General features: G+C 38.0%; 1 protein-coding gene across 2 annotated transcripts in view; it reads left to right on the top strand.

Annotated features, from left to right (window-relative positions):
• The window catches only part of klhl5 (kelch-like family member 5), a 52,342-nt gene that overhangs the window by 5,515 nt on the left and 20,402 nt on the right, over positions 1-26,425 (top strand). Inside the window, exons 1-2 of one of the 2 annotated variants that reach the window (XM_028018379.1) lie at positions 19,115-20,172; positions 24,301-24,489. In XM_028018379.1, coding sequence (XP_027874180.1) covers positions 19,565-20,172; positions 24,301-24,489 — 797 coding nt within the window. In that variant the 5' untranslated portion in view covers positions 19,115-19,564. Of the gene's footprint in view, positions 1-19,114; positions 20,173-24,300; positions 24,490-26,425 lie in introns of those variants that run through there. The other variant, XM_028018380.1, reaches the window with a different exon arrangement.

Below are 26,425 nucleotides of genomic sequence, written 5' to 3' on the forward strand. Positions count from 1 at the left end.
GCAATTTTGCATACTTTACACTGACATTAAAACACAAATGAGTTAAAGTCCTGAGGACGGTAATGTATGTTAACTTGAAAACTTCACAGTTTAAAAAGGTTTATTGGTCACAATTCACACCATCAGTTTTTATGGTACCGAGTGGAAATCAAGGCTTCCAGGCTGTGTTGCAATAAAATGGCCAATAAAGATCCCACCATAAAAACAATAAAAACACAGTCAATCCATTTATATAAAAAAGGCTCAGTAAAAAACAAAGATGATACATCAGGCCCTGGGTCTAGGTTGGCTAGGTAGATTGTAAAACAAAAACATTTTTTAATTTGCCAATCAGGAAGTTTTATGTTTGAAAGATGGATATTTTCACTCTTTAATGACGAGATAAAACATATACTGCGTTTCAGTTTCAAAACACCCCAATTTAATGTCATAGTTTTCATATTAATACATACTTTTGTTGTTATTTTGAGTTGTTTCATTTATTGATTCTAGTTTTATTCTGTTAGTTCCTTAGTCCCTTTCTTTGATTAGATCAATCTTGCTTCTGTTTAGTTCAGTCCTTAGTGTTTCTAGTTTATTATCTTTATTTCTGGTCTCTAGTTATTCCTTGTTATTTTAGTTTCTTACACAAAATCTTTAGCGTTAGATTTATTTCCTAGTCGCTTGTGTACTCTCCTTCACCCCTGTGACATTTCCTCTCTCTCTCTCTCTCTCTTCATCTTGCCTGCAGAAAAAAAAGCTGTTTTTTTCTGCAGCTTTTGAGAGGCTCCAGGAGAGATTTCATAACCAGAAGTGAAGTCTGTTCTCCGAACTGCAAACCATTTTCTGATTAGCCATATTTTCCTTTTTCAATTATCAACCACCCCAATATATACACATATATATATATATACAACTCATTCTCAGTTCCTCATTGCTGGTTCCTCCCATTACATTCTCGTCAGTACCCTGCCATCCTTTTTTTCTAAGATTTATTATTTTTGGTTCTGCTCTGGCTCCTTCGGTTCTCTGTGATTTTTGTAAGCTTTTTTGGTTCATAATTTTTTTATTAAATCTTCTAGACTACTCATCGTCTCATTCTGACACATTTGGGTCGACCAACAAACACATCATGACATATTCAGTATGAAACTATCAACCATCTGTACTTATGATAAAGCATGTATTGAAAATGATATGAAAAATCTTGCATAGTTTTACAAATAGTTGAAGAACACATTTGTTTTTCATCCTATAGATATCTGTAGAGCTGTCATAGATTTGTTTTGTTTTTTGTTCTTTCACCATTTTTTTAAAGATATACCACAGATATTTTTAAAGTTCGGTTTACTGTAGTTTTGTGTGACTCAATAAAACCAACTCTTATGTTGATTATATTGCCATATGTTTAAATATCCATATTGAATTCAACTCAGTAGTTTATGTTTCTGGAAACTTTGTATAACATTACATTCTCATTTATTCTGGCTTTGATCTGTTTTTCTTTAATCAAGCCAAAAAACTGTAGCAGGAAGTCACTCCCGCTGACCACTACCAGCAGTAGTCAGCATAAAATGATCATAGTCAGTGACCTCCTGCTGGTAGAGTATTTATTTAAAAAATTTTCAGCGCATTTCATGCAATAGACAATGAATAGAATAAAGAAAACTACCCTAACTCTTCTGTTGTGGATGATTGTTATGATCTTTGGGTGTTTATGAGTTTGCATACTATTTGAGTTTTCTGTTTTTTTCTGCAGCTTTTGAGAGGCTCCAGGAGAGATTTCATAACCAGAAGTGAAGTCTGTTGTAACTTCCAGAAATATTTACAACATTTAAATGTAACTGAAACGTTTAAATGGGATGAAAATTTTCAAAGAGAAGCATCTTGAGCTGATGTCCAAACCTGGATTGTGGTTCTAGTCCAGCATAGCCTGTTAGATCATGGAGTTCCTCACCTTATCTTCAGGTTTTTGGCTGCTGGATAATGATCATTTTGAGTGTTTTGTTGCCCATAAACATCAGTGACCCATGTCTGTTGCCAGCCAGATTTTTCTTCTTTGAGTTACAAATATGTCCATATTACTGCAACATTCCATCTGCAGTTTTATAAATATATGATTAAATATTTTACCATCACAATTTTAGCTTTATCAAGTTTCAAATCACCCAAATAACCGTCATATTATTTACTACTCAAGAAATGAAAATCAAGTTTCTGCCAGACATTAACATTGAATACACATCTGAGAAAATAAGATGTGAATCATTCTTTTTAGCAGAATTGCTTTGTGATTTAAAATTTCAGAGGCAGACGGGGTTTTTATGCATCGTCTCCTGTTAGAAGGTGGCATGAATTTAATTGTGTGCTTGATCAAACAATTTCACCCAAAAGATCTTGACTGTAGGTTTGTCTTCAGTCTCCAGGCTTTCTTTGCCACTTGTTAAATGCTTTATAGTCTCTGGACAAGTTAATTTGTCTTTCCCGCAGTCCGTTCACCAGATGCATGCTAAAAGCTCCTTTGTGTTTGAACAGTGGGATCTGATGGCCATTTATGCACTGATGAGCTGCAGCTTCAGCCTCCTCCAAATGCTCCCCCTCCTGTAATTAAGCATTAATCAGCAGAGTCACCTACTGCTGATTAATGCTTCGTCTACGTCTCCAAGACCTCGCCTCGCCCCGATCATTACTCCTCATCTTCATTCTGAGCTTGTCTTCCATTCCATTTCCTTTTATCCAAAACCTAAACCAAAGTTATACTCTAAGATATTGATATACAGAGGGCATGTTGACAAAAAATCTACACACTTTGCTGTAAAAAATATTAGAAACGCTGTTTTGTTTTGTTTTTTTACAACATCCATAAGTTTTAGATCGTCTAACAAATTTTAATATCAGACAAATATCAGCAGAGTAAAAACAAAAAAGCAGTTTTCAAAGGATTTTATTTATTTAGGGAAAAATGTATCTAAAGCAACCTTACTTCAAAGAGTAATATGTTATTGTTTTTTATAGCCACTTTCCTGTAATGAATGAAATAATAATTTTGAAACAGCAATGCATTTAGTCAGGTTATGTCTGTCTGGCATTAAAACTAGTCTGATGATCTGAAACAGTTGTGTGACCAAAAAAGCTAAATCTTGTAGAATCTGTAAAGGGAGAATCCGCAGTCCTCATTGATCCACTCATTGAATATCTTTGAAGTGTTTTATTTCCTGACCACTCCGGATGAAAAGTAGCTTAAGGTTAAATGCTGCTAATTTTAATCTCACACTTACAAGTATATTTAGACATGCCGCTACATTTGCATTCAGGTGGGTTCCCCATAACGCATCTATCATTTACATATTTTCTTGTCAGCTCTAGGCTTGAATATATAGTGTGTTGTGTATTACCAAGATTAATACTGTACTGTTGTTGCTTGGCTCGCATGTTTACATTGTGGGTTGAATTTATCCTGTTTACTGATTCAGTGGGTGGAAAGAAATTGTCTCTTTTTGTCAAATACTGCTTTGGAAAGCTGTCGTCTTCGTTTGAAGTGGAATATGGATCATGAATCTTGTCCTGCTTGTAATAATATGCTGCATTTCTGTAATACCGATGAAGGAAAAACCTTCAAATACAGATGTTTTTCTTCATGCCTGTTCTTCCTTTTCTCATTAATCTCTGTCAGGTCTATTTCGGTTTTTCCGGTATACAATAGTGAGAGCAAACCAGAAATACATCACTCTGAAACACTCACAAAAGGTTGAGAATTGATCTGGAATTGATCACTTGTCTACTAGCTCATTAGATGCTTGAATAGGGGTTTTGTGGGCAGAGTCTACTTTTTAAGTAAGATTCAGGCCCAACATTTTGCTATGTGTTCAACCACAGTTAGAATATGAATGGATTTTGTTTTATTCTTCATGTTCAGTTTGTCTGTCTGTCCATCCACCTGCTCTGATGACAAGCTTTTGGATCACTTTAGTGAAAGTTGTGACCTTTCTTTCTCTGATTGATGAAATAATCTGTTTGGTAATGCACATCCTAATACAAGGGCTAAAATGTTCACACTATTAAAGGCGGTTTGTGCCAAAAGGAAAAGTATCCAGAGAAGAAAATTTGACAATCAGTCTTGGATTTCATGATTTCTTTAGCGAAGTATATTTGTTTTAGACTAATAGTTTGAAACGCCAGTTGCTGACCTTAAATTAGTTTTAAAAACTTTTGAAATTGAGGTGCATTTGTAAATCATGAAGCTCAGTTCAAAATGACAAACTAATGATGATATTAGCCCTACGTAACATAGCCCTGCTTCTTAAATTACCATCTCTTGGAGGTTACTCTAACTTCCTTTGAAGCTACAAAGTAGTTCTCTGGAACTGGACTGCCCTTAAACTTTGAGGAAATGTACGTTGGAAATGTACTGTACCAATTGTACAATACATTTGTAAAATACAAATGTATTGTACAATTGGTACAATACAAATATACCAATTGTATTGGTACTGTGAGACATAGTGGACATTACCCTGGAACTTTCATAGAACTCAGTGGACACTTTCTTGGAACTTGCTGATTATTTTTCAAGAAATTATTATTAAAAATTCTTCTGGAACTTACTGGATACTTTCCCAAATCATATTCAATACCCTCCTGAACAATCCTGATCACCTTTCTGGAATTTTCCAAAATGCTCCTGGAATTTTTCCTGGAACTTATTAGGTAGCTTCCTTCAACTTTATGGCTGCTTTTCTGGGATTTACTTTTTTTAAAAATATTAACTGGATATCTTTTCAAAAGTTTCCTGCAATTCACAGCAAACATTTCTGGAACGTATTAATTTTTTTAAAAACTTTCTGAGAACTTATTAAGTACACTCACAATTCTGAAGCATCCCAGAACTCAATGGGCACGTTCCTAGAATTTCCCAGTTCTTGGATAATTTCCACTGTTTATTTTTGTTATAATTATTGGTTACATTCCTGGAACTTTGTCCTCACTCACTGGTTATTTCTGGAGCTTTTATACCAGGCACTTTCCTGGATATTGACCAACGGATTCAGTTTTTCATCTTAATGGGTCTATATGTAAAATTCTACACCAGAGGAAGCATATTTCATGCCTCATATTTGAATTTTTTCCCCCCATGTACAGATGGTAAACTAACACAGGCCTCTATACAGTGATGTCTCTCACAGAAGACACTCCAAGCTTTTTCACACCATTTTTTTGCCGTCTGTAGCTCTGGTTAGCTTAGACAGAAGGTGCAAAGTAAACCATAGTAAGAGGGAAAAAAAGTGTTTATCATCCTGGAAATCTTTTTTAGCATGTCCTCTAATTAAATTTTATACACCATTGAGCACTGATTTGTATGAATGGTTTCTGTAGTGGAATGAGATATGGTTGGATAAATCCCTCACTACTGAAACTTACACATGATGCTTGGGAATCATCAGTATGTAGTAATTAAAAATCATATCTGCCTCATTAAACAAAATATTATCAGTCTCAAGTCTTTAAATATCTTTCTATCTGGACAGTAAATGGCAGAGAGCCTAAATTATAAACATTCTGAAAGAGATGAGAGGAAGATATCATGGATATATCAGATTTATTAACACTTTACCTGGGAATTGAGTGATCATATTAGATCTAGTCTCTAAAATAATCAATGTTTAAGCTGTTAATAATCACAATATAAAAAAATAACTAAGAAGCCATTAACAAACAGCCAAACATGGACTCATACTGACTGGATTCTAACTGTTGGAGAAAGCACTTTTAAGTTTTATTTAGCTGGCAAAAGTCTAACTTACATGATCAAATGGTTTCTCTCTCTCTCACTGACTGATTGACTGACTGTCAGGAGTCTGAGAAAAGGTTTAAATGGTCGCAACACGTTCCAGTATTACTGCTGTTTTGGGACAGATGCTGTTTACTTTTTGAGAACGGCGCTGGGGATTCTTGCTCCAGATGCAGCCAGGTGTCTCGGCCTTGACCTTTTTGGTTGTAAAGGATCACCAGCAATAGCTGGTGAGAATACTGGAAGGATGTAATTCACAAATGTAAATAATCTGAAAAACTATCTTCCTGAAAGCTCAAAGAATGCTAACAAACTGGACCATAACAGACTCAATGACACAAATCAAAGTTTTTGTTGGATCTCTGCTGGTCAGAGGTTCATCATTGTGTCTGAACCTCTGGCTTTCAGTGCAATCTCTACTTCTTCACTTTACTGACTTAGCTATCAGAACTACACAGAAGAAATTGTTTATGTCACATCTGTACTAGAAAACTGTCAGGAAAAATAGATCCTACTTTTTTTTTACAGAGTCTGTAAGGTATAAAAGATGAACACTGTCTGGGGGTACTTGGACTGCTCTGAAATATTCTTACCTTGAGAGATGAACAAGGTCACATTCTGTTCAGTTTTAAGAGATTTTCAGTATTGTGTACAGAGAGTTTGTAAAGATCCACAATCAAACAATTTCACAAAATGTTCCTCCAGAGTTTATTCTGCTATTTTCTTACTAGGAAAGCCTTTTGCACAGTAAGGAATTGAAACATTGATGATGTTTTTTCAGCGTGGCCTATGGCTCTCAGGTGGCCAAAAATGTGATTTTTAGTGCAATAAACTCCACAGGGTTCAGGGCTCTTTTGACAAAACCAACTGGCCCAGTGTTCTTTCTGACCTCCATGACATCGTCTATCACTTCGCTCATTAATATTTCACTTTATCCTCTGAAAGCCTACAAGCCTTACATGCTGTCAGGAAAAATGTCAGGGATTTAATCACACTGTTCTCAGCTTTCTCAACACTTTGACAGAAAATGTCTGAATACTTTTTGAATTGTTTGAGCATCACCTCAAAGAATTCATCACAAGATCAAGGGATTGTCTGCTCCAGTGTGAAAGACTTTCTCTGTCTCTTTTGCTGCTCTCATTTCTGTGGGAGTGATGAGTTCTCGTTGGCTCATGGCTGCGGGGCAGAGTAAATTATTAAGGCCTGCTCTTTATTTGTCCATAAATGCTGCCTCCCTCTGCCTTTCCATCTCCAAGTCCCACATGTTTTAATCTTCCTCTCCTCACTCAACACTCTGCCCGTTTAGGGAAAGACTGAATAGGAAAAGAAGGCACTGTTTTCCTCCAGAGTGGATGGGAAAATACAGAGGTTGGGAAAATATCAAAAAGACAAATGAAGGCTGTGGTGGTGGACAGGAAGGAAGAAAAAAAATGACATGGGGAAATTGGAAAAAAAAGAGCTATGCAGACAGAGGTGCAGAATTGACAAAGGTGGAGTTTGGAAATGAATCCCCCTCTCAGGCTCTTTGTAATCCACCACATCTGCAGGCTGCTGTGTTTTGAAACCCATGTTTGCCACAGAAAAACAGGCACTGGTGTTACAGCAACCGCTGACTGGACTCTGTGTGCTCTGTAAGCATCTGCTCACAAACTGAATCGGAGAGGCTGCCGTCATTAAAGAGCTGTTAAACTGCCAAGTGTCTCAGGGAGGAGAGAAGACTGAAGGGAGGAGACACAGAGAGCTGAAAGAAAACAGAGTGTTGTTTTCATTTCCATCAATAATACAGGATATGTATCATCCCCTGTTGTGCACGGAGGCAAACTTCATGCCTCAGCAATTTTAACAATGTCTGACAAGCCCACACATGCCTGTGTTCCCACACACCCAAGCAAACAATAACCTGAGGATTAGGAACTGTTTGTGTCTGTCTGCAAACACAAATATAACTTATGTAAATGTAGGATTATTCCCTGAGGAAGTCTGGCAATAGAAAAGATGTGTTTTGTTTATTAGCACGCTTTATTTAGTTGCTGATGTTGCTCGAATCCTACAGGCAGCACTTGCTTTATCATTTGAACCAAGATCTTCATCATCTGACCCTCTCTATTGTTAAACATATTAGGAATGTAGTTGTTCTCTCCTATTTGTACTGTATTGACCTTGGTATGATCTGAAAAGTACTACCAATGAATTGGACTACACAACATAGTTTAAAGATATAGCTTCTGCATTTATGTCATGAAACTGTGTAGTTATTTTGGTTTTATGGCTTCATATTTTAAAGCTACTAACCTGAATTTAACAAGAAATCAGACTCATTTTAGATTTTTTATTCTTTAAAATATGTCATCATGTGCTTTATTGTTTTGTGATAAATTGTTAGCAAAATCTCCAGATAACAATCGTCCACACAAATACAAAATTAGCCTGAAATGGTGATCCTCATAATCTTGTTCAACTGTTTTGTTTCTATATACATTTAACAACAATGCTGGGAAAGACTGTTTTGTTAGAGATTTTAAACATTGTTGTATACTAGTTTGCAAGTCGATGTCCAATTCACACGGCTCAGTTGTGCTCCTCTTGTGTCAGAAGAAGCTTCTTCCTCCTGTTAAGCTGTCAATCACTCCCAGTTACAAATGGTTGATGTTCGTCAAGTAAGGCTGCAGAAATTAATGCAAGAAGATACATTAGACACTGAGTCTTGACTTATTGACGGTCCTCGAGATATAGGTATAATATTCCTTGGCTTCTGTAAAATCATAAATCCAGCTGTGTTTTGTTTTTGTCAAAACAAATTTTTGGAGAGTTGCAAAATTTAACCTAGTTTATAAAATCAGTTCAGCCATGTTAAAAAGAATTAATTAATTCATAGTTCGCCAACTAAACCTTCTGTTCAAAGCTTAAACATGAACTAGATCTCGTTCATTTGCCACTATTTTTTCTTAAATTAAGTTTTAAAAAATATATGTGGGTTATTTTGGTTTTGGGGTTTTTCTGGTTTTATGTGCGTGATCTTTTATTGCATGTGTTAACCATAGTATTCTTTATTTGCTTTTTCCTTGTTTTTACTGTATCAGTATGATCTTAGTTATTTTAGTTAGATCATGCTTATTCTTTATTCATTGTGTTTAGTTATTCCTTTTAGATTTATTTTCTTGTCTGTTCCACAGTTTATTTACTATTCCTTGTTCCTCTGGTTAATCGCTCTTATACTCTCCCCTCACAGCTGCACCCTGTTTTCTAATTAGTAGCGGTCTATTTTCTAGTAACAAACCCCAGTATTTAACCATCTCTTCTTCACTCGCTGGATTCCTCCGTTACCTCCATGCAGCCTGCTCCCCATTTTGTTCCTGTTCTGACTTCCTGTGTTCTTGTATTTTGTAAGTCCTTATTTAATTATTTTTCATTAAATATTTTTCATCAACTCTCCACTCTGTCTAAATTTAATACATTTTGGGCTCAATTATCACCACAAAATCATGACAATATGCAGGTCAAGATGTGATTCATCAGTCAGCATATTGATTATAAAAAGCATTTATAACCTACTTTAAAACTGTTCAATACTCTTCTTTAGTCTTTGCTCACATGAAGTGTATTTTATAATGGCTGGGTTCCCAAAGTATCTGCTTTCATTTACATATTATTATGCCTTTGTCATCATGACACAGAAAAGTGAAACTCTGACTGAAAAGTGGCCCATTTAGTCTAAGCTTGCACTTGCATTGAGTTTCAATCTTTCCAGTTCTTACTGGCAGGATTTAGCAAAGGTTTTTTGCATTTGGACTGTTATTGCACAGTCAAAATCTCACAGTAAAACTAAATGGACACCAAATACCAAAAGCTGAAACTGTGTTGGGAGAAAGAAGGGAGAAATGCACTTGGCAGTGAAAAGGTCTTTTGTCTTTTGTAAAATCTTGATTTTATTAAATCACATTAGCTGAAAAAGTGTTCAGTCAGGCAGCATCTGTGCTGTTGTTTCAGCTAGACTTGTCTGTGCAATTGTCTACTGTAAAATAAAGGTAGAAGAGGATGCAGCTTCTCTATTCATCTCTGCAGTATTTCTCAGAGTACAAAAAATTAAATTTAATCTATTAGTTTGTATGGTTATGGCATGGGTCTTACTGAAGTACTTATTCTTACATTCAAGTGATGCTAAAGGCAAATTCAGAGCTGAATTGAATTAAGTATTCATAGATGACAATCTGAATATGTCAGATTATCATCTATATGGAAACATTATTGGCAAACGCTACATGATTTTTGTGTTTTTTAAATTTTTAAAATCTATAAATCGTGGTGTGTGTATCTATTAACCCCCTTATTTTGAAACCTCTAAATAAAGACAGTCTAACAATGGCTTTTATAACTAATCTAATTAGTAAATAGAACCCAAATGTATGTAGAAAATGCAGTCTGTAGAAAATAAATCTGTTGTGTAGTCATAGTGATCTCTGTGTTTCCATCACACAGCTGGAGTTGGAGCAATGCGCTGTTCAGTGTCTAGAAATGCAAACTATCAGATAGTACAAAACATTTGCAGATGCAACATTCAACAAAGCCTGGTTCTAAAAATATACACAACAATTTCCGATTCTCTTTCGCAAAAAAAAAAAAAAACTAAAAGAAAAAAATGTTTCTTTCTACTTCACAATCAGGCTTTACTTTGTGTGTCACACAAAATCCCCAAACAATAGGCGGAAATGTTGTGGTTGTTGTAATTCGACAAAATGTTAAAAAGAAAAATCAAAAGGCATGACTAGTTATACATGGGATTGAATTGTGACAAATTTATTTTGCAATAAATGCTGTACCTTAACAGGTGCCTGCAGAGGAAGAAAAACGCATTAAAACAATTTAAAAATAGCAACGTCTACTGAGGCCCAGAGCTTCACAGAGAAGTTGCATGGAGCAGAGATTTATTTTTCCAAATTAGGGATTCGAATGTCTGTTTTTCACTGCTGCTAGCTTCATCCTCATCATCACCTCATCATCATCATCCTTCACATTCTCTTGCTTTAGAGCTGCCCTACGGATGCACTCCTTTACAAATGTGGTTACATTTGGCCATTTTTATTTTCCCTGCCTGCTGTCAGCTCTCTCCATCCTCTCAGGCAATTAGAGGGGAACCAGAGCAGGCAAGCCAGACCCGAGTCATTATGGTGTCTGTGTATGCGGGAATGCATGTGTATGAGTGTGGGTATCCACCCAGGTGATGTGCTTAAAGGAAGAAGAAAGAAGCTATTTTCTCTGCACACAGAAAAGAAAGCATGGATCAATGTAATTGGACAGTTTGGTTCACACTCGGATAGCACAAAGAGTGTAGTGTGTGTGAGAGTGAATTTTGGCCTCCATTTAAAGACATGCACCCTGAGACTTTTCTGCTTTGCATTTGTGTTAATAAAACATGGCAGTAAAGGTGTATCAAGCTGTGGTTGGGTGCAGAGGGAGGCCTCAGCTCTGATACAAGATCAAATAAAGACTGCATGTGTTTGTGTGAGTGCCTGCCTGCGTGTACTTGTTTATGTCAGCCATTTAGGACCTTTTCTGGTAAATTCACTAACCTCCTAAATAGTCCTTATAGGAACCAAAGCCTGGCCCTAATGTGACAAACCCCTATCTTTTGGGATGAGAGGTGAAGGTATGGTGTGGATTAAGTTTTGCTTAAAATTAGGGTTAGAGGTATACTTGGCAATGTTCTGGTTAGTGCTAGGAATAAAAACATTTACTACAATGAATGGAAGTCAATAGAAAGTCGCAATAAGACTGAAATACATAAAGTCTCCATGTCTCTACTCCTTCGGTCTTTTTCTTGTGCTGCCACTTACTTTTGTAAAATGATCTTCATTCACTACTTTTTATTAGACAAACTGTACAAAATGATAGAGAAGGGGAAAAAAGTAAAATGGATGGGATGTAACAAAATGGGATGTAAACAGAACAGAAAGGGGTGAGCAACAGGAAGGAGTTTAATTAATCCTGCTTTCTGGGTTGGCTGCTGCTTGCACTGTGTTTGATGACAGACCGGAGACAAAAGGTGGAGAGGATTCAATAAAAAAATCCATTCTTATTTTTTTCATCTCTACTATTAGTTACTCTTAGGGGAAAAGAGACTTCACAATCCGTTTGGAGCTTAAACCCACTCTGCCTGAATGCAGATGAAGACAAATACACACTCACACACGGATCTCATCGAAGGCTTTCTTTGATCTGTGTGGTTTCACTATTGACTGATGCGATGGAGGGATAAGAGAGAAATTAGCAGCTGAAGGTGGTCTGGCTTGTAATCAAACCTGACTCTGCATTCCCTGAGGAAATGCACATATGTTGTGCTTCTTTGCCCGAGAGGACAATTTTTTTCTGTCCTCATAACTTTCTTGTTGAAAGTAGTTGGTTTTTGACATTGATGCCAATTTGAAGATGAAAAACTGTGCTCATTTTTGTGAGGGAAAGATGTTCTAGACAAAGGCAGAAAGATTAATCATATCAAATAAGTGTTCACCATGCTATGGTAAAAACATGCTACGGTTGGTATGTTGGTATGGCAAGAAAAAAGTGCCTTGGTACTTGATTAATTGGGTTTTCAGTGGGGTTTTGTATTGATGGCTGTTTGGTTGATGCAAAGACAATCTAGTAAGACACAGTTGAAAAACGATATTTGAATACACTGCATAAAAAGACATGTAATCTTTGCTCGGGCAGCTAACATTAAATAAGGCTAGTGTTTTCCTGTTTTAGATCAGGTTATCACCAAAATGTTCTCTATAGTTCAGGAAGCAGACAGGCTCTGTGTTCCAGAGATAAAGGTTTTTTGATATCAAACATGTGTACTTACCCCAGAAGAAAAACAAAAAATCTTATAAAATGGCTGATTGAAGCTGAGAGAGTGGATGTCATGATCCACAAAATGGGCTGAAAGGCCACTCAGAGAGGAAGAAGCCTTTACTCCGAAAACAACATAAAGTCGGTTTTCAGATGCACTTGGAACAAAAACCTTATTTTTTTGAAGACATATCTTGTTGCCTGATTGAGATAAAATTATTACACTTAAAGAAGAAAGAGAGAAGTTCAGAAGCCTGATAACTCCATCCTGACTGAAGTTCCAACCTGGTAACATTATGTTGTGAAGTTGTTTTGTTTCAGGAGGGACTGGTGCATTTCACCCAATTAAATTACATTATCAGGAACAATTATATGACGACACTGAAGACACACTTCAAGATATTAGCCAGAAATTTAGGATATACAACAAAGTCAACTATTGGAGTGGCAGTGAGTTATTCTACTTTTGTTTGGAGAAATAGCCCAGAAATTTAGCAAACTATTGTGAAAATGTTGAGGAAGGATACAGAAAATATTTGACCCATGTATGACAAGTCAAGTCAAGTCAAGTTTATTTGTATAGCACATTTCAGCAGCAAGGCGGTTCAAGGTGCTTTACATCATAAAAACACTAAAATACAAAGTTATAGAACACACAGTCAACAAGTGAAGCTAGCTTAGCTGTTAATTAACTGGCTAGCTTTTCTACATCTGTCAATTAAAAAAATCAGTTTGAAAGGCAATCCTATCAGAAACAAAATAATCTCATTTTAAAAATACTATAAAGTATTATCTCTGCCATTATTCTGACAGAGAAAAAACTATTTAAATTGGGGTATTTAGTACTCAAATTAAATGTACATAATAATCTTTGATTGATTTATCTGTAATCTCACTTACTTGTGAGGGTTTTGTCTGTCGCTCGTTCATGTGTCATGTGGGGGCTATAATAGTTTGGCTCAATGTTGAGAGGTAATTATTTGCTTGGCCAGTCTGAGCCTGCTTTAAATCTCAAGGATGGACTACCCGACGGTTACACAAACAAAATGTGGGTGCGTATGTGGTCTGAATGAGCTGCAGGCTCTGTGACTTGACTATTAAAAGTGCTTCTTTTGTTCTGTGCATGCACACAGTGAAGGTATGTTAAAGGCACAGCTCACACATTTGGTCAGATCGATTCATCATTATAGAACTAAGGTTTTTGTGGGGTTGAGCCTTCAGAAAATGAGCAGCAAGTTCGACAATCACATATACATTCACATAAATGCACTTGTTCCTTTGTGTGTCGCAGTATAATAGCGGGGATGGGGAGCAGGAAATTGAGGTTAGGAAGGAGGCTGAGGACAAAAGCACAGAGAAAGGTGGTGAGAAAGGGGAGGCTTTAAAATGAGAAAACAATTCATTGAAAAGAAAAGGGGAGAAAAGAGAAGTAAAATAGAGAGGCATTGGATGAAGGACAGCGGATGACAATGGGTCACGAGAGATGGGTTGAGCTTCACAACAGGGCCAGACAGAAAATAGTCCATGTGCTGGCCCCATAAAATCTTTTTATGGCAGCTTTTCCCGGGTGATGGGCATTTTGTTTTTATTTGGCTCAGTGTTGGTGATTATATGGGTTTCAGAGTGTGTAGGTGAAAGTTTATAGAGTGCAAAGTGTGCAGGAAGAGGACCGAAGGCAGTTGCAATGCAGTTTTTGCCTTGCAAAAATACTTACCACTGGAACTGATTCAAGTTTTGTCACATTTCAAGCACAATCCTTGTGTTTTATTGGGATTTCATGGAATAGACCAACTCATTACTGAATGTTATTTTGAAAAAGAAAAAACATTACAGAAGGTTTTCATAAATGTTCAAAATAAAACATGAAAACAGTCTTCAGCTCCCCTTTATCAATACTTCAGTGGGTTGAAGTACTGATAGATTTGTTGTGTTATGTCTCTACTAGATTTATACACTTAGAGACTGAATTTTACGCCCAGACAGATTGGATGGAGCAAGTCTGGAACAGATGTTTATAAATTTTACCACAGATATGCATCTCAATTCAGATTTGAACTTTGACTAAGCCATTTTAAGACATAGATACACATTGTATCTCTGGCTGTATGTTTAGGGTTGTTGTCCTGCTGGAAGGTGAACTTTCACCCTAGTCTTAAGTCTTTTTCAGGCCTCATCCTCTCATTATCAACTGAGACCAGCTTCTCTGCCTCAGCTAAAGAAAATCATCCCCTCCTCCACCATGTTTCACTGTAGAAACGGTGTGTTCAGGGTGATGGGCGAAGGAAGTTCTACACTACAATAATGTTTCACACGTGGGCAAGAAAAAAACTTTGTGTTCTCATCTGACCAGACTACCTTCTTCCATTTGCTGGGCTGCCATCAAGGCTTTAGGCAAACTTTGAATTGGATTTCTTATAACATTTTTTTTATCAACAGTGGATGTATTCTTCCCCACTCCTCCATGAAAGTCAGAATTTTGGAGTGCATCTCTAATAGCTGTCCTGTCCTACACCTGTGCAGCTAATCTAGAGCTACTGCACATGTATATGTTCAACTTGCCACTCTCTCAAGAGTTCAATAAAACACAGTGAAGTCTGTGGTTGTAATGTGACAAAATGTGAAAATGTTTGTGACAAACTGTTTTGTTTGTGTGCCATTGTGTTCATGCTTGAATGAGCAAATGCGTGAGGAATAAATGAAGCCTTCAGTTAACAGGATAACTTATAGTGTTTTTGTGCCTGTTTGTGCTGTAGAGTCATAAAAGTGCACAGAAACGTTTTGAGTGATCGACTTGGACCACCCCAGACAGGAGACTAATAACACAGGCAGCTGCATGAGGGCTCCTGCCAAGTGACCAATGATTGTTTCAAACAGAAGTGGGCTGAAGGTAAATAGTCCATAGCTTCATCCATCCCCTAGGAGCAATGTTCCCAAATTCCCCACAGTGGGACGACATTTTTGTAATGAGTATTGCAAAAATGCTCTGGTTAATTTGCAGTGCTCAATAGCAAGTTTTCAGGATAACTCTTTAATACAGGCGCATTTACAATCAGCAGCACATAAATGAAATGTACAATCCATTTTCATTTCCGAGAACCCATCTCGGGGAATGAGAATGGATCGAGGCCAATGCAAAATTTATACTCAGACAAGAATAAAGTCATTAAAATCAATGTGCATGACAAGTAAACAAATTAATAATTTAGTTCTTCAGGACCAGCGATGAGAAGCATCCAGTCGAAGAGCAGACAAATCCTTTGAGAATCTGCTAAAAAAGACCAAAGTGATGCAGAGGAAGCTTGGCAACATCAAAGACCTCTTTTCCCAATCTTCTCACAAGAGGAGAGGAACCAAGTCACTGCAGGGATGTGCAGATTATTATTTGCCGTGAAGAACAGCGGCTGCTACATGGCAGCAAATGATTGATTCCTGTAAACAGATACGACGAATTTCTACTCAGTTCGTTTAATAACATTTTCTAGCAGTATTTGTAGCTTGTTTATTTCAGTGGGAGTGTATTTTACATGACTATGTGGAAAATACTCTGCAGTAAATGACTACTTAGAGCTGCGCAGTAACACAAAATTGCCTTCCCTCTACCCACAATGATCGTCTCATTCAGCACATTAAATTTTATCACAAGAGTGCCTGCTGTAACAGACAAAAATTCAAAGAACTTATACAATTCTCGAAGTGTTAATTTTATACAAAAACATTTTGAGGTATGAAGATGAGCTGCGCGACATTTTATACCAACCATGCGTCAATTTGTACCACTTTGGGACTCTTTGTATCCACTCTGATAATTGGTAATTTAAGGTAGTGGTATTTACTCATAATCTACTGTGAAAAAAAGTTTCCCATTACTTAAGTTATTTCGACCTGATAAGTGGTCACAGACTGCTGTGATTCAAGACCCAAATGACACAAACAGAGATCAGAATCCCAATTCAATGGAAATAACAACAAATGTTATTTGTAGGTACAATAAAAATAGAGGCAGATTATATAAAGAAATATATTATTAAATCAATCTAGTCATACAGACTTAAATTCAATCACGTATAGACCAGCTCTAGACTAAAAAATAGTTTGCAAACTATTTTTATGGTAATTAAAATGTTTTCTGTCAAGGGAAATACATTTCTATGTGTCTTCAGATGATAATACTGTATACTTCTAGTATTAATAGAAATGTACAAATGAACAATAGATATGAAAAGGTTTGTGTAACCATATAAGTAGAAAGATGAAATGATAACACAAGGACTCACCTGGAGTGGTTGTTAATCTAAAAACGTTGTTGTTCCGATGAGATATTTGAGTGTTAGGTTCTTTTCATAGTTTGGAGTTTCAAAAAAATTCAAAAGTCCACAACATCTGGAAATGTCAAACTAAAATCCTATGCCAGAATCCTCAGAAGGATTGATTCCTTGCTTCCTGAGCTTTTTATTTGTTGGTGCCTGTGATTCTGTTGTTTGTATATTGAGTCTGTGGTATTGATTTCTTAAAATAGCAGGGTGGTCCGAATAACAAGAACATACTGAAACCAAGCAACAGCCCTGTTCCTCAGACTCTGGCAAACAAAAGCGGCCGGTTGTGTTGACCCTATTCAACCCCTCCTTTCAGTCTGCCAAACCTGAATCTGCAAGGGCAATTTATGAGAAACACAGCTCCCATCTGTGTAATTCACAATCTGACCTCGGCTGTTTGACTTATTGATTTTTGCCAGAGTGGGGTTTCTGAAGCATTTCTGCCGCCCTGCTTGTAGGACTCAGTCCAGAACACGGTGTCTTCCATCTCTGGGCCTGCAGTGCGTTTTCTACTTGTCCAGAAGTTACTGCGGAAAGGGAAGACGGTGTTCTGGTCTGGATGCCCTTAGGTGTCTGGATGTAGTGACTCCCACAGGAAACACTGGTCTCTGATCATTTATTTCCTATGTATAGCTGCTGCACTGCAGATGAAGACTGGGAAGGGGAAGAAATGGTGAGGAAGAGTAGTAATGGACGGTGAAGAGTAATGGTTTGTGAAGACTCAGAGAAAAGGCAGTTGGTGTAAAAGCTTTGAGAGTACATGTTCGATGGTGGCTGAAACTCAAATGAAATTTTATCCTGAAGGACACTCCGGTGACATGAAAGTGGCTGTGCTCTGATTGCAGTATCTGGTGAAAGTAGAGTTTGAAATTGCAGCTTTTTGCAACAGATTGCTTAGGAACAAGACGAGGAACAAAGACATGTAAAGAGGAGAGGACCTGAAGAGTGGGAATGAAAGCGGACGCATCCTTCAGCTCTTTATATTTACGAGTTTTTGATAAAATTATTGACATAGCATAATAATGCTATTATGCTGAGAAAGATGAATCATTTCAGAACTTTTTCCACATGAAATGTATCTTGTGTTTTTGATAACTAAAAGATTAGCAAAATTAACCCCTTTATACTAATACGCTGTTGGAGAACCATTTGATTCAAATACATTCAGCCCTAATGGGTAAACGCCTACCAAAAGTAATTAATTTGAAATAAATTTATATTTTTTTACTATTTCATCTTAAACCCACAGTTTCCAGAAAAGCTACTAAATGTGAAAATTATCTCATTCTACAAAGGGATCAATAAGGAGAGGGTTGCTAAACAATCCAATGCATTGTATGTATATCATGTCACAGTTAAGACATCCAACTTTGATTGGAAAACGCTTTGAATTATGTTTCTCTGTTAAAAAGACGAGATGGAAACTCATCAGGAAGGATGCCAAGTGCCTGACAGTAACACTAAAGAAGCAAAAACAATTTCTGGTTAGTACAGAGTGTGATCTACATGTGACAATAGTCTCCATGTATTCTTCATATGACTGACCAGAGGAGACGGGTACAAGACAGAACCTTTTACTTCCTAATAAAATGTAGCTAAAATCTCCCAAAACAAAAAGGTATATCTGGACTAAGATATATATTTTTTCCAAATAGAGTTTTTTGTCAAGGTGAATAAAATAGGGAATAGAACTGAAACATCCCCTACTGTTTTTACAGTGTGTATTTTGGGTTGGTAGCATAAGACAGCTTCAAGAATTGAGGCGGTCAGTTGCTGTTGGCAAACACCATGGCAGATAAGTGACTTTTGACAGATTTCAATATAGACTCTGCATTTGAGGTGGAAGGGGCTCAACTTTGCACATTTGAGCCACAGTTTGATTCCAGAAATCCATGACGAATTTTGCCACAGATGGTGACAACCATCTTCAGAACATTAGCTAGTATTTAAAGTGTCATGAATTCAAAATTTTCCTGTGGTATTTGTATCTTGTTGGGTGGAACTGAATGTCCACGCCTGACTCAGAGGGCAGAGCCCAAGATGCAAAGATCATTTTTATAGAAGCAGGGTTGAAAAAGAGAAAGGTTCCACAATGTGAATGTATTGCAACAAATTAGAGTCATCCCAATATTTATCTATAATATCACCATGATTTTCTAATATTGTGCATTCATCCAAGCTGCCAACTCTTCCGGTATGGAAATGAATGAAAATGGGAATATAATATGAAGGCAAGTGAGTTTACAGAATTTATTAAACAATTAATTCTCTAAATGTGTTTATCCAATCCATCCTTAGCTTTTGTTGGTTCAATATCCTACACCAAAATTTGATAAATATATGCCTTAAATCTAAGGTGAACTTTTGTCAGTTATTCACTAAAACTATCAGAGAAAGGTTGAGATATGGAGAGAAAATACATAGTGAGAACTTTGGAAATGTGTAATTGTGAGAGGGAAATGTGGAGGAACCTCCGAGTCGAGCCCCGTCGCTCTCTCTCCTCTGCCTGCTCTTCACACTCCACTCTCAGCTCGCGCCCTTCAGTCGCGGTTAACGGGCGTGCGGTTGCCAAGAGAGACGCGCGTGAAGAGCAGCGTGCAGCTTTTACGGTAAAGCGGCACGGGATCGTCCCCGCCATTTCCTCGAGCTGAGCCCTGGAATGTCGAACAGTGGCTCGGGCTCTTCCTCGCGGAAGGAGTTCGATGTGAAACAGATCCTCCGGATCCGATGGCGGTGGTTCGGTCACCCCGCGGTTCCTCCGCCTCCCTCCCCGCCACTCGGAGACTACTTCAGCGCGAGGAGAACCGGAGGCAGCGCGGCGGACGGTCCCTCTATTAGCGGCTGCAGCAACTTAAATTCATCTGGCGTTAACCCGAGCGTGGGCTGTCACAGCGGGCTGGTGGTCAGTGGGAGCGCCGGGTCTAACCTGTGTAACGGCAGCGGTAGAAAGTTTGCTGATCCAGCGGGGAGTCGGGGAGGTCCGGCTGGAGCTTCTGGAGCCACGGGGAACTCCTGTACCCGCTCCCTCAGCCAGCCAGAGTGCAGAAGCTCCGCCGCGGCACTCTCCTGGATTTCCCCACCGCCTCGTCGCCGCGCTCGTCCGGTGACAAACATGGAGCCCCCCGGCGAGGCCCCGTTGCCCCAGCTGGTAGTTGAGGCTTCGGCTCCTGCGGGGGTTGAGAATGAGGTGGAGCCGGCGGCGGCTTCGGCGGAAGCGGCGGGGACCGAGGAGAACAACCACCCGGAAACTGACTCCAGCTCCTGCAGGTAGGATGGGGATGAGAGGGTTGCTTTTATTTCCTCCCCCAAAAAGAAGTTACCAAACATTTTAAAGTAAAAAAAAACTTTGTTATACTCTAACCTATTTTTGTTAGACTTAAGAAGAAAAACTTAGGCAAAAAGTTTTGACAAGTGAAGACAATTGTATCTCCCCTAATGTACTTATTCTAATGACCACTGGCGGTTCTTGTATAAATTGGGACATGGGAGAGAGGGTCCTCCATGTCCATCCCTTCCTGCACAAAGCAAACATACACCCACTCCCCTGACAGTCTATTCTGCAAAAAAGAGAAAAACTTTATGTAACTCATCAGAAACATAAAGAACTAAATAAAATTGATCTGACACCATTTTGGTGACTCCTGGTATAAAGACTGATAAAATATGACTTATGAGTACAAACAAAACATGCCTTCAATCTACGGTGACCCTAATGCCAAGAAAGTGATAAAAAAATGAAGAGTGGCTCACATGGTGTGACTGGTCTAAATGTGTACTATTTTCAACTAAAGATGTCTAATGTAGTCCACACTCTGAAACAGCCCTTCAATTTAGCAGCACCTGTGGTATACGGCAACATTTGGATAGGAACATTTAAAAACAAAATGCCTTTTGAAGCACCTCTTAGGTTGGCATGCAAGGTGTAAAATGTGGAATATAATCAACAAATATATTGCATTCCAGTTCCTTACAAAGAAAACAATTCAGAAACACTGCAGTGATGATATATTAGTGAAATCTGTACAGGCTTCCTTAGAAATTGGAATGGTCGAATTTTGCCTCGATCAGCTCATGAGTGATTGATATGTCACATAATGACAATAAGCCAATGTCACCAATTCAGTAAATACAATAAAACTTAAAATTACCACCATTCTTACACTTCTTCTTTTTTATTATTATTGCTGTGATTCTACATAACACTGGTGTGTAGCTCTACACACCATTCTAGTGGGAATGATGTTTAATTGACTGTTACCATGGACACTTAAAAACAAAGCCATTCATTTCACCTAAAACTATGGTGTCCTTGAATTTAGACAAAATGAAGCCGCAAACATCCTAAGGTAAATGTGCTGAAATGTGCTATACAAATAAAATTTGATTGATTGATTGATTAAAGAGAAATGAAGCATTGCTGGTGTATTGAATTTTCCATACATTCACAAACCTTCTACCACACATCAGAAAATATAAATGGTTCATGGGTCTCCATCCACATGCGTACATGTACACGATGTGACATACACTGTTTCAAAGAGCTTTTCAGTGGGAGCGAACATTGATGCATTTTTAAAAATGTGAACGTCTGATGCTTTTTATTTTAAGTCTCTGTCTTGCCACTGTTAATATATCTTTCTGTCAGTTAAGAGATCTCTGTTTTTTTTGCTTAGGTAGGGTTTATTGTTTAACTTGGTGGATCACCGTCTGTGTCGAGCAAAGCTTAGAGGAGAAAAATACACCAAAACATCACAAACACACATTTATACATACACAGTTTCATCTGATGTGGAGCATCCATGTTGCATGCACATGCATACAGCTGCATGCTCGCACATTTATGGTTGCCATACCAACAAAGCCATTCGTTTTTGGTTCATGCATGTGTATCCATTGAGAGTGTTTTTTCTGTTTTTGTTTTTATTTTTATGCCCCTGTGAATGCAACTTATCACTTCCCACAGAGGGCATCTGTGTTTGACATGATAGCCCAGAAACCCAGGTGGCAGAATCCCAAATGGAATCATGGGAAGGGACACGCACAGAATCCCAGAGTAATTTGATAGCTCATCTTTCTCCTCCGGGTTTCACACCACACCAAGCATTCACCCCCATTTATTGTCCGTGAGCCTCATTTACTTATCATCTCCCTCCTTCTGTCCTGTGTTCATCTCTGCCCACCATTAGCTATTCATTTGCCCTCCTTTATCCCCTCCTATAATGTGGTTGGACATGCATATGCACGTTTATAACAAGGACAGAGGAACGGAGGGAGACTGAATGACTGCAGAGGTGAGTAACCTTTCCTTCTGCAAAGGGTTTAAAACAAATCCGGCTGTGTGATGAGACGGTTTTTGTTTTCTCCTTCTCCCCCTCCATCCCTCTCTGTCCATGTTCAGTGGCTGCCAGACTCTGCTAAGGGGACTGGAAGGCAGTGTTCCCCCACTTCAAAGCCACCCCCTCTGGCAGTATTTAGCCACGCCATTCATCTACATACACACTTTTAAAAACACATGCACACACAGACTCACACACTTGAGGATAGGAGAGCGAGCCAGAATACGTCCTCAAAGGGTTTGTTGTGGATGTGGGAAGAGGGGAAATGGATGGATGGATGGAGATATGAGGTGGAATGAAGTGAGTGAATGATGAGATTAGCTGGAGAAGAGAAGACAGGACACAAAGCAGACAGAGCCAGAGTCGGAACAAAACACACATCAGCCTACTCAAGTAATAAATATCCCCTGTGCTCACCATATGCACTCAGTTTTTTTTTATTAATGGTTGTGTAAAATATTGCTTTAATATGAGGCAGTGATAATTCAAAAGCAGCATTATTGATTTTACTCTTGTATAACTGAACATGAAATCAGTCTATGTTTCCTGTGTTAGGTTAGTTAGGTTAGGATTGCCAAAATTATTTCTGGTTGCTAAATACCAAAATAAGAGAGAATTATTTAAGATTTGTTTTTGATTATTTTCTTAATCTAACTCAAAAGTTCATATAGATGTTATTAGTATTTGGTGGAACAGCCTTTGACACTGTATGATGCTTAGACATAATACTGTGCTCAAATTTTGACAGAACTGGTGTAACAGACACAGGTTTGTTGACCTGCTTTTTATCTAGACTAATTTTGTACATTAATATGATTTGAAGTAGATGGTAGTTGCTGTGATGAACAGCCAGCATACCATTTGGTAAGTTCTTGAACTTATGTAAACACAGACAGAGCTGGTTCCAAAGGAAAACGTATAAATCCTGCGGCAGAAACACAACATGTCACTTCTACCGAGCTGAGAGCATCAACAGAGGCTGGGGGTAATTTAAGGGTTCGTCAGACAATTTGTTTTCTTTCACAGTGAAGATAATTTGATCCAGAGAAGTAATGGCTCATAGAAATCTATTAGTCATTACGAAGGAAACTACATTTAAAACGATAAGTAATACGTAAGTAGAGATATTTGATATTTTTTAACAGAATTGCAAATGTGTAAAGTTGTTCATCAAAAAAATTGAACCATAAATTAGACAAGCACGCTATATAGTACACATGCATGTTTGAAGGATTTTTTAAGACTTGATTTCTGTATCTCTCCATTGAGCCCCTTTTTTGTTTCATCCTATGAGAAAATTGCAGCATGTGACTCAATCATTTCCAGCATCCGGGGCTATAGTCAGATTCACACTTGTACTCTTCAGATGTGCCAGAGTCTCATTACTCTCCTAACTGTGTTGCTGAAATTGTTTTGTCCCTTGTTATGTCGGGTTTTTTTGGTGGGTCTTTTTATGCTTCAGGGTCTGTCCTTTCTCTTCGCCTGTTGAATTTCAAACTGAAGCACAGCTTGGCTTATGTCGCTCTTAAAAGCCACCATGGCTGATATTTCACAGGGTTACTGCAGTGTTGTGCAGTCAAACAGCCATGCCTACTCAGCTTCTGATCAGAAAATAAAACCGTTCCTAGAATTTGAAAATGAGGTCTCTGGGTAGAAAACCTTTTGTTGGAATAGATGCAAGGGAACGGGTAGAGTAAATCACAGCATATCCTATGGGTTCAGCTCCTGCAGTGAATTAATTGTCACGTTCTCCTTCTAAGTGGGCTGAATTTATCTGGCTATTTACAGCTGGTAATTGGACCATTAAAGAGCTTTTGTATGCTTCTGGCAACATGGTAAGCCTGCAGAAGAGTGACTACATGTGAGGAAATGATGCAAAGGAAAATGCGTTGACCTCAAGGCCACAGACCAGCTGGCGTGGATTCCTCCACTCTGCTGTTTGGGTCTCAAACAAAGTAGAATCAGCAAAAAGCTCATCCAATTTTGTTTCATTTTATTTGTTGATTTTGTGCTAGTTTTACTTTTAATATTTTTTCTTTGCTTGCATGTGTGCCCACAGGACGTCTAACAGCAGCGCAACCCTCTCATCATGCGTGTCCATGGAGCCATGCACCTGTCCGGAGGAGTCCATGTTTACCGCTTTATCTCATGCTGATGTCACCTTCCGCAAGATGGAGGGTTACCTGAGGACGAGGCAGCTGTGTGATGTCATTCTGGTGGCTGGAGACCGACGGATACCTGCACACAGGTATTTATTTTTGTTTGAAGAGTTCTGTTTACACAGTAGAGATCAAGGTTGATATTTTTTATCAGAAAGCTATAAAACACAAAGTAAATATTAGCTATTTTCAAGGAAACCTTTCTTACATAAAAAGTAGTTCATACAACGCCTTACAAAATGTTTTATACCTTTGAACTTTTGTGCTTTGCAGCTACAAATTCAGTGCATTTTATTAAGATTTGATGGAAAAATTAAGTCACTGAATGTTCAAAGTTGGTAGAAACAAGACTTGCAGCTGTAATTTCAGTTAAAAGCGGATTCTGCCAAGTAATAAAAAGGAAAATGACAAATGTTTTTTGTCCTTTTCCTTCCACTTCATATTTATGGCCCATATTATTTTTGTGTAAACTCCTAATAAAATATGTTGAATAAAACTTCAACATATTAAAATATGTTGAAGTTTGTGTTTGTAACGTGACAAAATCTAAAAAGAAGTTCAAAAGGTACTATCATTGGGTATGAATGTATTGTATATAACGTCTAGAAACAGTGTATCGACACACAAGCAAACATGCATGCAGAAATCACAGAGAAGACTAAAGAAGGCTTTTGACCGGCTGCAGGAGCATAGTCATGCTCTTAAGAACTCCTGTTTTAGCTCCACACCGAGTCTATAAAAGTCAGCTGAGTCATGCAACATTCACCATATACACACAAATGCTCCTGGTCTGTATCCCTCTGCTGTCTCTGTAGCTCCCATGGCCTTTGGCCACTGATGTAACAGCAGGGTCCAAAGGAACTTCTTCACCAGCAGGAGCACCACCTTTCTCTGTCTCCGCCTCTGCCTCATTTAATTATGTCCTCCAGGCACAGATGGTGACAAAGACCCATGCTCTAATGGTGTTTGTGAAAGAGTGTGCTTATGTCTCTGAAGATGTTGGTGAGATATGTACACTCTCTGTTATGTCTCTGAGTAAGAATGCAGGAATTGGACATCTTTTCCAAAGGGTGTTTATTTAGTCATTAATTCAATGTATGTGCACATTAAAACTTATTTTGTGTCAACACAACATGCAAAAATACAAAGATTTTCCACAGGTAAAGAAAAATAAATGCAGTTATGAGATTTTTCTATGCGTGTTGAGCCTTCAGTGCTCATTACAATTACCAATGAAAACCAAAATTACATTTTATATTACGCATTTTTTAGTTATGATGTTAAATGTTATAACCCTGTCTGCTGAAGTGCTAGACTAATGTTAGCATGTTTCCACTTTGTTTTGATATGACTCATTAACAACTGGATTCAGCATATTTTAGGCAGTTTCAACAAATTGTGTGTGGACACAGCTCATACTAAAAACGTTTCTCCTGTTGAGTAAACTTCTCGTTTTTCTTTGAGCATCATATACTTTAATGGCTAATTTTTCACCTGCTCTCTCATAGACAGCGGGGGGATATTGCAGCACAATGCAAGGAAAGATATAAAACAGAGACCACAGCAGCCAATGCAGTCTCTCTTTCACTGTCAACATCATCACAAACTGCAAATAACACATGGGTTTTTAGGAAGAATGCAGATTTGTTATATTAGCAGAATAATATGCATGGGCTTTTAAAAAGATTTCCCTGCTGTACACATGAAAGTTAGTCAGACTTTTAAACAATGTCTGCATTGCTTCCTGGGGTTGTGGCAAGGGAGTGGAGTCTCGATCAGGGAGTCTAATACTGATCTTTTTTTTTTTGCTTTGATCCGGACACCAAGTTGATAACTGGGATCAGAACGGGACGTTCCTCACTTTCATTAGGAATACCTTCACCCCATTTCTTTTAAGATTATTGTGTTTTTTGTCTTTACAGAAATAAACAATCATTTAACACATAAAGAGTGTGGTTTTGAAACCTTGCTTGCTTAGATCAACGTTTTGGTTCACTGCTGCTCTTTAATTTAACAGAGACAGCT

This window comes from Xiphophorus couchianus, chromosome 5, assembly GCF_001444195.1.
Source record: "Xiphophorus couchianus chromosome 5, X_couchianus-1.0, whole genome shotgun sequence".
Lineage (NCBI taxonomy): Eukaryota > Metazoa > Chordata > Actinopteri > Cyprinodontiformes > Poeciliidae > Xiphophorus > Xiphophorus couchianus.